Source organism: Triplophysa dalaica, chromosome 2, assembly GCF_015846415.1.
Source record: "Triplophysa dalaica isolate WHDGS20190420 chromosome 2, ASM1584641v1, whole genome shotgun sequence".
In the NCBI taxonomy this organism is placed as follows: Eukaryota; Metazoa; Chordata; class Actinopteri; order Cypriniformes; family Nemacheilidae; genus Triplophysa; species Triplophysa dalaica.
In genome coordinates, this window is record NC_079543.1 from 20,397,108 (window position 1) to 20,415,514 (window position 18,407).

Sequence of the window (18,407 nt, forward strand, 5' to 3'; positions counted from 1 at the left end):
ACTCTGGTCCAACTTCCTGTTTCAGTTAACAGTTTTTGTTTGAACCGAATACAACCCACAGAACATTTATAAATGAATCAAAATGTTAAATGAATAAATTTAAGATAGTTTATAAATATAGGATAAAAAAAAATCTGTAAATACTGCTGTGTGTACATCTTGCAAAGTGGTCTATGGCATTAACATTGGTTTTTACTAGAATTACTGGAATAGATGAAATTTTTTTACATTTAGTAGAGTCAAGCTACTTGACTACATGAATTATATACTGTATGGTTGCCTCTGCATATTAATCTGGTGTAGGAAAATGTTAATACAAATTTATCAATCATATATTTTATTTTTATTCTGTCTGTATCAAAACATAACATCATTCCCTTCCGGCCCTCTTCCTTCAGAAACAACACACTAAAAATTGAAAAAATAGCTAACACTTCATATATTTACAAAGTCAAATCTTAAATCTCAAAGCATTTCAAGTCATTTGTCACAGTCAACATTTAAAAACATTTCATGTGTTTACACCTTTTTAATTTCTGTATATATCAGCCGATATATTCAGTTTAGCTAGAATAACTTATACTAGAATACTAAGCCTGCCATCAAACAGGTTAAAGAAGGCATGTACCTGAATGTCAGTCGCTATATTTGTAGTGTCAATCCTCAAACTACACCTAGCCACATTAGCCAGAGACTAGAAACCTGCAAAATTCACTTCAACAAACAATAATGTGCCATTTAAATACAATCTCAGTTTTACACCGCGACAAGCCTCTTAATGGCATCATATATATATATATATATATATATATATATATATATAAACACATATGCACTATTTAAAACTCAATATCAAACCAAAAATTAATGTAAACAAATTAAACAACAATAGTAGTAGGTACCCCTGAGGTGAAAATCTCACAGACAATGATACAATATCGCATTCAAATCAATAATGTATTTTAACAGTCACTGAGGGAGTAATAATCACATGCTGAAGTTAGTAAAGAAGATCAGCAGGCATGAGACGCTCGATCCATTAGTATTACATAAGTGCTTAAGATATTGATGTTAAGCAGAGATCTAAGCGACTCGAGAATCAAAAAATGACTTCAATAACACTCCATGTCTTTATGATGTCCTCATTAAAGTTAGTCATTTGTCTCTGGTGAGGTCATTGGTTATATATTTAAATGCTTGTCTAGCTCATGTTAACACGATGCATGTCAGTTTAGTGCTGTGTTTGGTGCTTATTCACCCAAAATACTATAGAGGGTATGCATTGACGTCACTTTTCCACATGAACATGTCTTGAGAGTCTTCCCTGGGTGTCAAAACACCCAACAAAATGGCTGAGGAGAATAAGAGAAACAAAGAAACCAGGAGTAAAAGACGTAATTGTTGCTGAAATTACAAGAATCTGGACTTAATGGTGATCCTTATGACTGAATCAGGCTTTCCTGGACGCTGAAATGTTGCGCTGCATTGCATTTCCTGATATTGTAAGCAGTCATCTTACTGAGTGTTTTGCCACCCACGGGGCGTACTCATGTGGTAAAGTGACGACACGTCCATACCCTCCTTATACATTAACTTGATACAATGCAATAGAGCCCAGCTGTATTTACAGGAAAGGATCTCAACTTTGGGGATGCAGGTGGAGCTCTGAAAGGTTTTGACAAACCTGCAACTTTTTATGGTAATGTCTTTTTAACCTTTAGTTAAAAGTATATATAATATAGGCAGCTGTCTTTGCTTAAAATCGTGTTAAATGTAGTCAACGATGTGACGAACACACTTTCTACACAGTGTACTGAATGTAGTGAGCCAGCAGCCGCAAAAGGGGAAAACCGCTGCCGCTGAGCGCCCCAAATTGCTGGTACCTTTAACACAAAATGGCCAACACAATGTCACATCAATCCATCACTATTTTACAAGATGGCTCATTCGTATAAATTCTAAGAGTCTCATTCATATTAATAGGATTTGTTTTTAAACCAGTGAAGTTAAGATTAGGGGGAGCGGCTTCAGTATGGCATATTTCTTATAGTCATGTGTTTTTGTACGATTTATATGGAACGTGTAAAACTAATGTGTTAACATGTAAATTGCGTGTCACACTTAGTTACGCATTTTGGCCCTTTTGGCCTTCCATAGATTTAAGTAAGCATTGATTCGAATTCGACATCTCGTAAAATGGTTAGAAATTCATGTGTAGCTTTTAAAACACACTGGTACTGGTAGACAAGGCCAGTAAAGTTGCATTGTGCTAAAAAGAGAATTTAAAAGACACAATTAAAGAAGTCAGACTATAAATAAGAGGTAAGGCTGTCTTTGTTCAGGTAACAAATATGGAAACTGATCTTGAGTCAAATCTAAAAATATCAGGGGTTGTCAATTGTTATTTATATGATATGTGGTTCCAGGAAAACATCATTGGTGGCCTGCAGCAGGGGTTGAGTTGAGGCTGTAGAGCTGCCTATTGAGCTCAGCCGTTGCGCCCTCTGCAGGTTTGAAGGAACGAATGCCTCACAGCTGCCACTAGTACTGAGATTCAGGTAATCCTGTGAGACACGAATAGAAACAAACCTAATTAGATTGGTACCGTTTAATTAAATCACTGCTGTCTTTCTGAAACCTTGTATCTCTATATTTTATGGTTATTTTTTTTGGCCCTAAACCATTGTCATATGTCACCCTTTCCATGTTTGTCACTGGGTTTTGCAAATATCCAACCAATAAACAGTATTAAAAGGTGCTTGTCATCTTTGACAACACAGTATTTCTTTTAAGAGTACAGTGATTTGTCTACTTACTGGAAAGAACTTTGAGGATATTACTTTATTTTTTTGTCATTGTTTTGTTATTAATCATCAACAGTTGCCCCTGACTCAACATACGTGTCTGGTGGCTTCTGACAGCAGCAGTTCGGTCCGTTCCAACAGTTTCTTGAAGGTTGGTCTCTTCAGTGGGTCGGCACTCCAGCACCATCTCATGACCTCATAACTGATGACACAAGCACAAAATCTTTATACATTTACTTTTTTACTTATTTATATTATAAAAGCCAAGGCACAGTCATCAATGTAGACACATTACACATAAGGTCCCTTACATTTCACTTGGGGCAAACTCAGGCTCACTCATTCTGTATCCATCTTGTATCATCTTATAGAATGTAGATCCAACTTGAATCCCAGGATATGGTGTGTTACCTGCAAACAGAGTTTCATCTTATGAGACTGAACTGTATTCTGCACTAAACTGCACTAACTGTAAATCTACATCTGATATCAGCTTGCAGTGCACAGACCCAGAGAAAAGATTTCCCACAGTAAGATGCCATAGGACCAGACGTCGCTCTCGAAAGTATACACGCAAGCAAACAGACTCTCTGGAGACATCCACTTGACTGGTAGACGTGCCTAGACAGACAATACACCATCAATTAGGATGACAAAAGCTTTTAGATTTTTTTATCTGTATGCTTGTTTTATACCACATAAGTGTAGACACATGATTTCTGTATTATCACATCCACGCATTGATAGTTGAAAGCATTGCTAGTGGCTATTAAATATTGTGTAATCTAGTCAAATTAAGATAAAATGGTGAAAAAAACATGCACAAAACAACCCAAAGTGTTTTCAATTTGCTTGGCTCTTCAGTCAGGTTTACTGAATTGCTGTTTGTGTGCTTGCGGTACTGTATATGCATGAAGGCCGACAGCCATCTTTTTTTCACAGCAGCCATAAATGCAAAATATTGAGTGGCTAAATGCATTTTCACCAAATGTTCTGCTAAGTTAAGCATGCTATAAGTGCAGCAGAAACAGGCTCTGTGCTAGAGGAGGCTTGCAGTGCTGGTAATATAGCCAACACCTACTGTATACACACATGCAGTGTAAAGCAGACATTGCAGTGATGTCCACATGGCTATGTAGTAAGTAATATGCTTTCAGTTTCAAAATCTTAATTCAATGCTTCAAGATCAAAATCTTTTGTGAATTATAACGAATGCAATATAGTAGATATGGAGCCTGAACGACACAACTCACATTTCCTCTCAGGACATAGCTGGAGTCTCTAGTAATGTCACGTGCCAGACCAAAATCACATATCTTTGCAAGCCGACCCTGAGTTAGCAACACGTTCCTGGCGGCCAGATCTCTGTGGATACACTGTGGATATACACATCGACACACATAAACACATGTATTTATTAGCAGACAGGGACAAATTCTAAATAGTAGGGTTCAATTTGTTAACTACTTTAGTTAACATAAACATACACCATAATTTCACAGTATTTCATTTTATCAAAAAGAGATCATTCAAAATGTTCGTTTCAAATCAGCATTTCCAGATGTATTATGGTCATTTAAGTCCAGCGTTTGTTGAATTTAAACAAAATCAAACCTCAGGAGTTATATTAAGTCATCCAACAGCAAGTTGACAGAAGACTGACAGAATGACAAGACTGCGATAAAAGTCATCAATTTTTTTTTAACTATCGCTGTTGTATTGCATAAAAGTGAATATAGACTTTTTTCTGTTAGTTTGACCTGTTTCTCTAACTTCTTCGAAATTAGGGAGAAATGTTATTAATAGTTCACAAAATGAAACAAAATGTATTATTTTATTTTAACACAGACACAGTGTTGTAATGTAACGAAGTAAACATGCTTAAGTATAGTACTTAAGCATTTTTTGTAAGTATCTGTTCTTTCCATTAGTCTTTATATTTCTGCAGATTTTAACTTTTACTCCACTACATTGTCTAAACAAAATGTATACTTTTATTCTTGATATTTTTCCCTACTACAAAATAAAAGCATAGAAACTGAAATAGACAAGTCGGTATCCGGTCACCAAGACAATGCTGAACCAATCATTGGTTAAAGCTCAATGTGCAAGTGTAAAAAGGTGTTCTCTGCGGTTAAAGGTTTTAATGTGTTGCTTATTTTATATAAACAGCTTCTTTTATATAAACAGCTAATTTTTCAGTTTCAATGAATTATCAAAATGCAAGGAAAGAAGAGGGCAAGGGCCAGAATTTTTTTTCGGATTTTGTTTCAAGTTATATTGGACAATATTGGGAGTGGGAGGGAACTATCATTTTATAAAGTTGTAAGTTATAAAGTAAAGTTATAAAAATGTGGTTTCTGAACTTTTGATAGTTAAGCAATTAAGGAACAAGTTTGTTCCAGATAAAACTACTGAGCTTGAGACAGCTTTTTAATCTTATGCTAAAACGTTTGCTTCAACTTTACTTTAAATACTTCATAATATACGTTAATATAAAAAGTACATTTGATACTTAAGTACAATATGTATCTGATGCTTTAAGACTTTTACTCAAGTCATATTCTAAAAGGTTATTTTATTATTCTGGCAAGATATATGTACTTTTACTCAAGTATTGCTTTTAGGTACTTTATTCATCTCTGCTATAAATAGGACATTTTAAAATCAGAAAAACGGTCTCTGAAATGGTCTCTTAATTTTTTTCAGAGCTGTATTGAAAGTTTTTCTGAATGAATTAGCTTATATGTACAAAAAATACACAATTATATTTATATTATCAAATGCATTAAAATAATAATAAAATAAATAAATTAAATACATTAACAAAAATTAAATTAATAAACAACTGTATTTATTTATATTTAGAAATATTAACATTAACCTCCATTTAAATATTAATATTAATACAAAATACGATAACAGTATGCCTACCCCCTATGAAACTAAATAAAAATAACACACACACACTTACATTTTTGGATGTGAGGAAGTCCATGCCTTTAGCCACTTGATATGAAAAGCTTAGCAGATCCTCGGTATCCAAAGAGAGATCGTTTTTATCATCACACCATTCTGAAACATGAGAGATGATACAGAACGGAACGTGTAAAAAAATGGAAGTTGGTGTAAAGTGGCAGCAGTTTATTTTTCATTCTGTTGAGTTATACCTGTCTGATTGGATCTCTTCTGATAGGACCTCATGGGCATATATCCATTATCAGTGCCTTCCCTATGTGCAAATGTAGACATACAATAGATGACGTATCACAAAACCAAAACTAAACAATAGATGTCCGTACTCTCACGAGCGGTAGACCACCTCTCTCAGAAAAGCACTTAATTCTTACCGTAAAGGCTGTGTTTGGCTGAGCAGATTTTTGTAATATCCATCTCCTGTTTTGGAACTAAAATATGCATCTCTCTTTCTCCTAAGGAAGTTCAACAGGTCGCCATAGCAACAGTATTCTGTAATCACTAAAGTGGGGCCTGTTGGAGGAGAAAAAGCTCCTTGTTTGGTTTTGTTTGGTTTAGCTTGCATATGAATACTTCAAATGAATCAGATAGACACATTTTTTTTATAGTTTTGATCATTTATGTTTTATACTGTAAATTCTATCTATTTTAAAGTGACTAGCATTTCTTTTTAACAGTATGTGTGGTCCCTGAATCAAACCCCCTGACCTCTGCAATGCTAAAACAATGCTGTTCCAATTGAGCTCCAGTTTAAAACAATATGAGGGTGAGCGACTTCTTTTTTCATTTTCACTGTTCCTTCATCCACTTACCTCCTACCGTACAGGCCCCTAGCAGGTTGACAATGTTGATGTGGCTACCAAGGTAACTGAGAACTTTCAGCTCGGACATAAGAGCCTCTTTCTCAGTGGAGTGAGCGCTCGCTTTGGGAAAAACACACACACAGATATAAAAAAAACAATGATAGCAACATTTTAACGCATAAAGACATATGCAGAAGAATACTCACGTTTCAGCATTTTAACAGCAACAGTGGTCACTGTGTCTGCCGAGCAGAGTCCATATGCTGTAGCTGCTACCACTTTACCAAAAGCTCCAGACCCGAGAGTTTTACCTTCATCGTCACAAACAACAAAAATACTTAATCATCACCGTTACCTCAAAACATTATAGTACAGGTCCGTGTCGGATTGATAAAACAGTACAATTGCACGTGAACTTTTTCATGTTATACATACAACTTGTAATTTTGAAGTCTAGTTTGTCTTAGTTTTTCAAAAAACATTACTTTGTACAATTTCACAATCACAAATCATGAAGAAATTGTGTTTTATTTTAACCAGTATATAAACAACATACGCTTTCTTTATTGAGTATGTTCAGTATGGTCAGAGGTATGTACAGTTTAAAAACTAACGTCTTGCTTTAAAGAGTACTTGCTTTAAATGAAAATTCCATCATCATTAACTCATCGTCAAGTTGTTCCAAACCTGTATAAATTTGTTTGTTCTGATGAACACAAAATTAGATATTTTGAAGAATGTAGGAAAGCAAACAGTTCTGGGGCACCTTTGACGAACATTTTTATTTTTCCTATACTATGGTAGTCAATGATGTCCAAGAAATGTCAGTAACATTTTTCTAAATATCTTTCTTTGTGTTCAACAGAACAAAGAAATGTATACAGGTTTGGAAAACCTAATTCATGGCAAAATCTTCATTTTTTGGGTGGAGTATCCCATTAATTCCAGTTTCGTATTTTACTGTTTCTATTTTACTTCTGTTTAATAAAAGCACTTAGGTTCTCTGAAGCTGTAGTCACAATGTTACAGAGAACACAATTGTGGTTTATTGAACAGAAATAAAGTAGCAGCAAAAAGACACTTGCAGAGCATTGGACAGGTGCCAAAGGTTACAGTGTACACATACACCTGTGCTTACAAAGATAATGACAAACATTTAAAAGACAGGATGTGCAAATATGCCAGGACTGACCTTGCGCAAAATGAATGCTTACAACTGATTTTTTTTACAAAATCTATACTGACTGTTTGTTTAATTATTTACTTATATTATAACATATCTTACTCACTTACTTACTTATCATGTGGTTTATATTCTGTGTGTGTGCATGTGTTAACGTTTACCAAAGCGCAGTCTTTCTCGTGGAAACTCCCATTTGGGGTCATAAGGCAGCTGCGTGGGGTCTATGTAGGTGTAATTGTTTCCATCAAAACTGTCTATCACCTTCCAATGGATCTCATATTTGGGTTTCTATGGAAACATAAAAAATAACAGCAGACATGTAATTGAAACATAAGATTTTTCTTAAATTATTTCTTTTTAACCTTACTGTACTTCTAACATTTGCAGCTACATCATATCTGTGTGTGTGTGCGTGTGTGTACCTGCATGTATTTGTAGAGCAGCACCATCAGAATGAGGCTGAGCAGAACAGCAGTGGACACAACACCAGACAACAGAGGTGTGAAGAGTTTATGGGGCACGGTTCTTTCTGTTAAACAGAAGATTTAACACATGAACTCAGTTGAACTGTTGTGTATAATACTTAATTCATTGTGTCTGCTATAAAGCTAGAGGTGTTTGTGAGCATTTAAGATCTGTTGTTCAGAGGATTTTGGGAGCTTAGTCTCAGTATCGAATCTTAATGTGCACATGCTGCACAAAATCATAATCCCCGATCTGTCAACAAGCTCAGTGTGTGTCTGCTAATATACAGGGATTATCTGTTATCGTGTGTGTGCGCGAGTTTGGGTCTGCGCATGTGTGTGCATGCGTGTTGGAGTGAGAGTGTGGGTGTGTGTATGGGTGATTGTATGGGTGGTTGTATGGGTGGTTGTATGGGTGTATACAGGTTCATGTGTTTATACTGATCTCTATAGCCCTAGACAATGAGAATAGATCTAATGATTCTATTCTCCTAAACAAGCACACTGTAATTACAGCTTCCTAGTTCTTGAATAGGAATTTCCCAAGAGGACTTGAAATCGGTGTTAAGGGTTATGTTAATGTTTGTCAGTCCTAATTAAGAAATATAAGCAGTGCTACCAGGAACCTGAAATATTCCAATATCAATCCCACTGGTACAATTAAGGTTTGAAAGGTACTGCCGGTTTTCAACCTGCTTGGTATTTTTACAATGTTTCCTATTTCTCTGTGTTATCTGTGTTTATTCATCAGCAAAAGTCCTTTTCCTGACATTTACTGACAAATAACGCAGTAATTGTTGATTTACACACAGTATACTATGGACATTGTAACAAAACAAAGCGGGCTGAAAATGAAACTAAGTGATGTTTCTGTTTTGGTTTAGGTGTAGAGTGAGGGTGAGGGAATATATTATACAGTTTGTACAGCATAAAAATAACGGAAACCCAACGTGTGTGTGCAATCTCACCACTGATGGAAAACAAGGTGTAGACCTGTTCGCCCTGCGTTGTGGCCACACACTCAAGAGTGTGATATTTTCCTTTGCTGACATTAAGCCGGCTTTCCACCTCGCTCCGTCCAAACTCTGACCCTGACACGGTGACTATAGCAACCTCCTCATCTGCCTGCGTTGAATTCAACATGTGGGAGCACCTGTCAGAGCCAAAAGAATATGACCAATTACAGTTTATAGTGATGACTTTTTTTTATGAGTATAGTCAAATAAATGTATTAAGAGATTAGTTTTGGGTCCATTTATTTTTATGTGACACGTGAGCGGCTTATATTTGTCTGTGTGTTTCATACCGTGTGTGTGGAGGCTCACAGTAATACCAGGATATTTTAGGGACGGGGAATCCCGAAGCCACACACCTCACCTGTCCATCAACCGGACCCTCCTGGGTAACAATTACAGGTTTACCTGAATGAATGAGTCAAAGACATAAACAAAAAGAAAACAAAAGTATATTGATAAAATAACTGTATTCAAATGTAGAAATCACAGTGAATATTAAAGGAACAGTTCACTCAAAAATAAAATTTCTGTCCTCAATTGGCCTATTCACCCTTGAGTTGTTCCAAATCTGTGTATGTAAATGTAAATGTATTTGTTCTAATAAACAAAGAGAAAAAAAATTGGAAGAATGTTTGTAACCTAAAAAAGGTTTTTTTAGAACTGTTTGGTTGCAAGTATTCTTCCAAATATCTTTTTCTCTGTTCTACAGAACAAAGACATTTACACATTTGGAATAACTTGGGAGCGAGTAAATAATGACTGGAATTTTATTTTGGGGTAAACTGTCCCTTTAAAGGTTTAAAATTGTGTCCAACTCACATATAACATGGACGGTGAATGATTGATTGACGGCTGCATATTTGTGATTGGCCGAGAAAGTGTAGATCCCGCCCTCTGACCCATGAACTCGAACGAGTCTCAGTTCACTAATGTACCTGTACAATAAAACAAACAATATTTAGTATCAAATTAAAGGCTGCACTCAGTCTCCTTATCATCCGAGTGGTTTAAAAGTTAATTTAAAACGGTTTTACCCAGGAACTGTTTGTTTATCTCTGAGCACTATTTAGTTCTTAATGGGTACGATTTTTTTAAGAAAAATATAAAAAATATACTTAGTGACTCATGTTTGCTCACCAATCTTACAATTCAGGTCACTGAAGTTAATTTAAAAACAAACATACTTGTTTTGGGGACAGATCTAAATCAAAGAATAGATGCTTATCACAGTACTAAAACAGAGGCGGGGTTACAAAAGAATGATCTGTTTGTGTGTGTGTACCTGTACTGCTGGTTGTGTAGCGTGATGACGTGCTCTGATGTGTTTTTCAGCTCTTGGTTGTTGTAGGTCCAGTTGACATCATTGGGTTTGGGGTATGATGTCATCTCCACTCTCAGAGTCAAACTCTCCCCCTCTCTCACCTCCATCACACGGTCCTCTCCCTCTGTGAGATTAATGAATCCGTGCTCTGCCGTACACACACAAAAACGTCTAGGCTGACAATGCTGTAAATTGTTTGACAACATATGATTAAAGCAGGTTAAAGCAATGCCCCTTTAAGGAAAGCCAGTTTATTTGGCAGACATCTTGGCAACCATCCCAGTCAGCTTTTGTAAACATATCCCATCTTCTTGAACGGAGAAAGATCAAAATCTGCAAAACGGTTTGTCAGGTTTATGTTGCAAAAACAAATGACAAATCAAGATTGAATCAAGCTAAGATGTTGTATTTGTCAGGCAGCGTATTGAAGCTCCCAATCAAACAAAATGACAAAAAAAATCTAATCAAATTTTCTAAACTGAATGTCTGTCTTCAGTTTTTCAAATAGTAAATATCGTAATATTCTGTATTCATCATACAGCAATGCAAAAATATCAACTGGATGATGTACTGGGTGAACAATTTATTTTATATTTCATTAATATTTATATGAAATTATATTCATATTTTATTGTATCATAATTGTATTAAATTAAAACAACTGTATTTTTTTACGTATTAAATTAAAATGTTTAATTTTATAACTGTTATAAATTCTTTGCAGCGGTATACCAGAAGTTCAGTTTGGCCAACATAACGTTTGTTACCGTTGTTGCTGCTGAACCCGCCTATAATTGAAAGGCAAAAAAAGTCTGCTTGCAATTTCTGGCACCTCATCTCGCTAAACTATCTCGCTAAACTATCTATGGCTGAAGGCTAGAAAGTTTTGGAAATCTGAGCCTGATAACTATAGCTTCTGTAGCTTTGCTTCCTCTTCTTACCGTAAACCTCCAAATTGACCGTTGCTGTGGAGACGCCCCTCTCATTCTGCGCCTTGCAGCGATAATCTCCCGAATCGCTCATTTTCACAGATTTGATCCTCACTGTTACTGAGCGCTGATATCCTCGAGAGCCAGTGAGGATGCGGGAGTTATGGGTTTCCAGTGCTACCTAAATTATAATTGAAATGTCCGACAGATAAGGTTTGACAATGTGCTGTATGTAATTGACTTCTGATCATGCTTTAAATTTAGAGGCTATTGATCTAACCGCTTCAGAAGGGAGGATCCAGCTCAGAAGGAAATCATAGTTTATGTTGATGGTACTGCAGGTGAGCTCAAACTCCTGGTCCTGGATCAGGATCACATTTTCCAATCTGGATAGGCTGAGTGCTGGGACTGTCCCTGGAACTGAATTACAAATTAACATAGATGATCGATTATTATTTGTCCTTGATTATTATCATAATGTCTCAAATTATGTAAACAAATCTGGTTACTGTATTATTCTGGAATGCACATTAACATACAATTACGCATACTTACGATTACTTTGTAGAAAAAGAATAAAATTGAAAAAAATGATATTCTTTAAAGCGATAGTTCACCCAAAAAATTGAATCTGTTAACATTTACTCACCTTTGAGATCCAAATCTGTGTAAATGTTTTGATAAACACGAAGTAAGATATTTGGAATGATTGCTAATAACCAAACAGTTTTTCTACCTCATTGACTCCCATAGTAAGAAAAATTAAGTGGTATTTTTTTGTTCTCTTGAACACAAAAGAAGATATTTTGAAGAATGTAGGACAGCAAAATGTTCTCGGGCAGTTTTGACTACTGTAGCCATTTTTCCTACAATAGTAGTCAATGGGGTCCAAGAACTGTTTGGTTACAAGCATTCGTCCAATATCTTTCTACACATGTAGGTTTGGAACAACTAGAGAGTGAAAATTCATGCCAGAATTTTTATTTTTGGGTGAACTAACCCTTTAACAAGCATCTCATGGTAAAATGTCAAACGAACATTTCTGCAAATTCTAGGCGAGTAGACTGAAGATTCTAAAATATGACAAGCTGTATTTGTTCCCTTTGTGTTATTCATAGTTTTGATGAGCTTAGTATTTTTCCCAAAAAAATTAAGTATGACCAAGTGTTCTAAAACTTTTAACCAGAAGTGAACCTTGGAATGTCGCAACCGGACAATCAGAATCAAATATACCAGAGCGCTATCTTATGATGAATATTAATACATTTGACTTTTTTGCCACTTCTGTAAAGTTATAAATACTACGTTTGCTGTTTTAGAGCAAATACAAGAACCCAAGTCAGATAAAAACCTAGATCCCCTAGAGCAACACTTTATATTGTACTGTATGTCCAGTACATGTGAACTGCCCACTGCACCACATCTCTGATTTTGCTTCCGTACAGTTAACAATCCTGAAACTGTCTTGGTCTCTCTGGTTCCTGAAGTAAAGATTTGCAAACCATCAATTAACCAAAACATACCCCACCCCAAACGCACCTAGCCGAACGTCCAGGTTATACTGGCTTGACTTCACTGGCACGTCATCCATCTGCCCCGCACAAACATAGCAGCCTTCAAAGGCTTTGGAGACATTTCTGATGGTGATGCCTCTCTGAGGATGGGCGATGTAGGTGAGTCCGGTGGGCAGGGCGGAGTCAGAGCAGGTCTGCAGAGACAGTTGACTAACAGCTGGATCCGTTACCAAACAAGGGAAAGTGCAGTCCTCTCCTTCCTTGGCCAGAAGACCATTCAACATGGAGCGTACAAATGCATTCTCCAAATCTGCAGAAAACAAGACAGGTAGAAAAACAAAAGGATCAACTGAGAGTTATGGGGCCAGAAATATGGGAAGGCGTCAAAAATAAGTAAATAGTGAAACAAGAGAGTTTGCAGAAGATTCATCACACAATCAGACCATTCAAATACCTGCATCATTCAATGACAGTTAACAATGAAATAAGCTTATGTCAAATAAACGTAACTAAAACAAATCTACCCAAAGGTGTGGTTTAGGCAAACAGCTAAAGGACGTGGATTGTGGATTCTATTCAAGTTTAAGTAGTTCTTCAAGAATGAAATGTGGAAATTAAGGCCGAAGGGCGCACAACAAACAACCCTTCAGAGGCAAAGATCAGAAATGTGTAAACATCTTCAAGTGTACCTTTCACATAGATGTAGATGGAACTTTTCGCGCTCGTATTTGTGTTCTCGCAGGTGTAGCGCCCCATATGCTGCATCTGTGTGGAGGTGATGGAGATCACACTGGCTCCATCTATCTCTCGTTCTCCTTCAATTCTCCGACCTTTATCTCTCATCCACCGCACCCCACCCGTGTTTACCTCTGCATCGTCATGACAATGGAGTTGCAATTGTTCGCCTTTGAGTACCACCAGATGAGGGGCATCGGGGACAATAAGAGGTTTAAACCATCCTGGAATACAAACAAAGTCTTTTAACTCCGAATTTTTATTTTGGGGTGAACTATCCCTTTAAGAGAAGTTGAAAGTCTGAGATGATCTGTGGTTCCAGATAGAACCATAAAGATCCATCAAAATCTCCCTGTTGCACTGAAGATTCTTTGCAAAGGAAAAAGGTTTGTCTATAAGATTTGAATGGCGATTGAATAGTTCTTCTTCAACATTCTTCAAACCATACATTTATTTTTTTAAGGCTCCCAACTATTATAATTCATTTGAAGCTAGTAATGCCCCTAAAAACACAACAGCTGTCTTTGTTTGTTGTCAAGTGATGTTATCAAAGAAAACTGCTCTGAACTTTTTAATCACGACAAACACCAAAAAAACAAAAACAGTGACATCTGGGTCTTATTATGAGTGAATCACACGCAAACATCTGCAGGTCATTTTATCCCAAAACAATTTTTTATTTCGATATATTTTATATCATTAACTCAAATAAAAATAAGATGCTCTTATAATAAGATAAAAATTACATTGCAGTAATGAGAATGTGATTTTTGCATTTCTGTAGTGATTCCAATTTGATAGAAGACAAAAAGTACTTGTTTGTTTCTATCATTAAAAAAAACGTTTTTCTTTAAACAAAGTTAATTTTTTTAACAATTGGAAATTTGCCATTCACCCAAATATATTTTTTATTCAAATGTTTTCAAGCCTTCTTGCATCCTCCAAATGACTGTACCACGACAATGACTAATCCGTTACTTCACCGTGATCGATGATTCGGTGAAATAAGACATCATTAGTCAATACAATGAAAGGAAAAGAAAGTGCACAGTTTAAAGGGTACATTAATCTCTATAATACAGTCTACTCGGGACAGCTTAAGAATTGATCTCATTTGCATAACAGTTCTGAGCTTTCCAGCTGAACGCTTTTACCTTTTACCTCCGTGACCGCTACGCACACCCACACAGACAAAACCAGCAAAAAAGAAAAGCATTAACATTTATTGTAACGTTTGTGGGGTGTGTTCTGGTAATGACACAAACTACAAACTCCTCCTATAAACGTAAGATTCCAAAAAAGTTACCGTTTTAGTGTTCAAGGATTTTCTGCTCTAGCATAATGTTATGCTGAAATATCCTAAATTGCAGATAGGCTATGTTACACCTGTAGACAGAGGACACCTGTACGCTGACCTTCCTCACGAAAGGCACCTGTTGCTCGAATGCACGCGCTGCTTATCAATCATCAAAGTGTCCCCACAACGGAAACATGAAAACTGACCATAAGAACAAGTTGTGACACGGCAACTGTTATGAATTAATGCTTTACAGTCGTTCTGATGAAAATATAAAAGTACAAATATATTCAGACTATAATTAGTTTAGAATCAGATTAAAGTTGCGCGCAAGATTTGACATCCTCGGCTCTAATTACACGCCAATTAATTATTGACATTGAAAGCAACACATGACGGTGTGCGAATTATCAAACTGTCTGTAATATCTTCAATTAATATCTTACTTATGAGCTCAGCAAATAAAGATAAATAAATAAATAAGCGCATTCAAAGCTAACAGGCTTATAGCGATGAGAAACGTTAACATACGGACAGAAAATAATTAGCTTAGCCCTACTGTTAACGGTTGCATCTGTCCGCTAAACAATCGACTTATTCATTGCATATTAATCATCTACTTATCTAACTGAACACATAGGCGGAGGACACTTGCCACGCCATGATGCAGTACGTATGTGTAAATAAATAACTTATCGATTTTCATCTCAACTAAACAGGATAAACGTAATTAATAAAGTGTTCTTACCTCCGGGTAACGTGAATATTAGTAGAACTGTGGGTAGAAACCGAGCGTTGTCCATTTTGTCTGTGTGTTCTCCCTTATGCATCAGTATGACTGATCCACAACTGACGGTACATCCTGAAGTCTCTCTCTCTCTCTCTCTCTCTCTCTGTGTGTGCGCGCGCGCGCTTGTGCCCCAGCTGCCAAGATGTTGTTTTGACCCAGTGTTTTTGGCATATACCGTTGCTGGACGTCGCCCCGGTCGAGCTGACGAGCGCTTACAGGAAACTGAAGCAGAATTTGAATTAGCTAAATTTCAATACTCATTATCTTAATTGGAGGATTTTGGAAGCTGTCACGTTTCGTGCGTCAATTCAGCAGTTCGGTCACCTCTGTGTTGTCATGGATTTAAAACTTATTGCGCTGCTTGCCCTCTCGTGCACACGTTACGTTATCGATGCAGTTGAAAAGGCTTTTCAATGATGACGTGCTGTCTGCTGTATCTTGCGTGCGCATCAGATTGTTAAATGTGTTGATTTTCAAAACATTCAAACTGTTTTGTTATTTATCAGCTGTACATTGTGACACCGTCACTTCTACATGCAGGCATGTGCTTATAGTGTGCACATGTATGTTGTAAGGCTTGGACTATACCTTGCGTTTGCTGAATTATTCATGAATCAGAACAGGTTTTTGATAGTGATAGGACCTTACTCATCATCTGTAGACCGAAGATGCTGACTCACTTGTCTTTCTTTTCAGAGGTGACTCATGCCATCTTTTATAGACATATGATCACTTTGCCATTCTGAAGAAGAATAGTGCCCTTCAAAGTACTGTTTTCTTTAACTGCTTTTTATAATGAGACATGCAGATAGATAGATAGATAGATAGATAGATAGATAGATAGATAGATAGATAGATAGATAGATAGATAGATAGATAGATAGATGGATGGATGGATGGATGGATGGATGGATGGATGGATGGATAGATGGATAGATGGATAGATGGATAGATGGATAGATGGATGGATGGATGGATGGGTATAGATAGATTAATAGAGTGCCCTTCAAAGTACTGTTTTCTTTCACTGCTTTACATAATGAGATAGATAGATAGATAGATAGATAGATAGATAGATAGATAGATAGATAGATAGATAGATAGATAGATAGATAGATAGATAGATAGATAGATAGATAGATAGATAGATAGATAGATAGATAGATAGATAGAAAAAGACTTATCAGTATGAAAAAGGCCTTTTCTAACAACAATGCAGACTGAAATCGAGAATAGGCTCTAATGGACTAAGAAGCAAACCTAATGAAGTTTGTCCACTAGATTTTTGCTGACCATGCACACAACCTCATCTGCCCAAGCAAGTGACCATTAGGATTTTCATTGCATAATAGTATGATCGGTGTGGTGAAGTGGGTTTTGTAGTGGTTTTTAAGTGTTGCTGTATGCCTGGACAATGAGAGTACTTTGCTTTCTTGGACCATTTTAACTTTGTCCATCTTAATATTGTATAAGTGCATACCTTAACTTGACACAAGCTTGAGAAAGTTTCATTCTAGTTTAAAATTGATTATAGCCTTATTTTGTTTATTTAACATTTGAGCAACATTGTTTAGCAGAGTGTAAAAAGATGTAAAGCATCTCTTTCAAAGTACCATTTTCAACCTTCAGTTAAACATCGTAATGCATAAATTTGCTTATGTATAAAATAGAAAACTCAGGTGGTATCTTTTAGCGGGCAATTTCATTCCGTAGTCATCAGACATCACAGGAAACGCTGTCTGGAGGTCCTGATGCTGACAGCTACTTAGTCAAACCTAGTTTGAAAAATCTGCATTATGTCTGACTGTTTTCTGGAAAAACAAAGAGAACGGGACATTTTAAGATGAGTGTGTAATTATAAGAGTTAATCTGATTATCTAGACTACAAAGCACTTTAAATCTCATTAAGCCTGTCAGTGTTGTGGATAAGGCAGAGATAAAGGAAAATAGACGGAAGATAAATTAGGATGTGGGCAAAGTGTGAATTCAGAGAAACAGACATCAGAGTGTTGTATGGATGTAGCATGTGTAGATGGAGCATTAAGGAAAGAGTAAGCAAAAACTGTTTACATTATAAGGCAGCTTTCATAACTCATGTCCAATCTTAACTGCATTATAAACATTAAAAACATTCCAGAATGCATTAAGTCAGTAAGCCTGCCCAAAACCACAACAGTAGTCATTTGATATTCACAGTAGCCCCAATGAGCATCGCTGTAGTTTATCTAGTCAATATGCCTCCATTCTTCAATCAATATGACAAGACTCTTTGACCACAAGGAACATATATTGTATATGTGCCTGACACTGAAGCTAATAATTTTGTTTATATAGCCAATTGGCAGTCTTTCCAAGTCAATGTAATCAATGCACTTTAGTATAGATTTGAGACATGTTTGACACTGCCTTCAGATCCTGTGTTTGCGTGTGTTCTACACTTTGTAAGAAAATCTGTCAACATTTGCTAGTGAAATTGCAATTGTTTAAAGATGATTCAGTTGACTATTTAGGCCCCTAAGTGTTAAATATGATTACAAATATTATTTTTGTTTTATTCTGTACTATACTGATTTTT

General features: G+C 36.3%; 1 protein-coding gene across 1 annotated transcript; it reads right to left on the bottom strand.

Annotated features, from left to right (window-relative positions):
* Positions 1-363: 363 nt before the first annotated feature.
* Positions 364-16,217, bottom strand: kitb (KIT proto-oncogene, receptor tyrosine kinase b). Its single transcript, XM_056772827.1, has 21 exons — positions 15,791-16,217; positions 13,700-13,969; positions 13,036-13,320; positions 11,777-11,916; positions 11,509-11,677; positions 10,529-10,715; positions 10,066-10,181; positions 9,537-9,651; positions 9,199-9,383; positions 8,189-8,295; positions 7,928-8,054; positions 6,790-6,894; positions 6,593-6,703; positions 6,155-6,293; positions 5,975-6,036; positions 5,779-5,879; positions 4,058-4,180; positions 3,314-3,425; positions 3,116-3,215; positions 2,901-3,006; positions 364-2,564 (listed from the first exon to the last, which is right to left on the bottom strand). Exons 1-21 carry the CDS (start codon positions 15,870-15,872, stop codon positions 2,406-2,408), a joined length of 2,901 nt encoding a protein of 966 aa, XP_056628805.1. The 5' UTR covers positions 15,873-16,217; the 3' UTR covers positions 364-2,405.
* Between the last annotated feature and the right edge of the window lie 2,190 nt (positions 16,218-18,407).

Bases quoted from the DNA above. Each gene is read 5' to 3' on its own strand.
- kitb (XM_056772827.1), bottom strand. From the start codon at position 15,872: ATGCATAAGGGAGAACACACAGACAAAATGGACAACGCTCGGTTTCTA. The intron at 10,716-11,508 runs GTAAGAAGAGGA...TGTGTACGGCAG, and splicing joins GGTCAATTTGGAGGTTTACG to AGCACGGATTCATTAATCTC. The intron at 3,007-3,115 runs GTAAGGGACCTT...TTGTGTCATCAG, and splicing joins GAGTTTGCCCCAAGTGAAAT to TTATGAGGTCATGAGATGGT.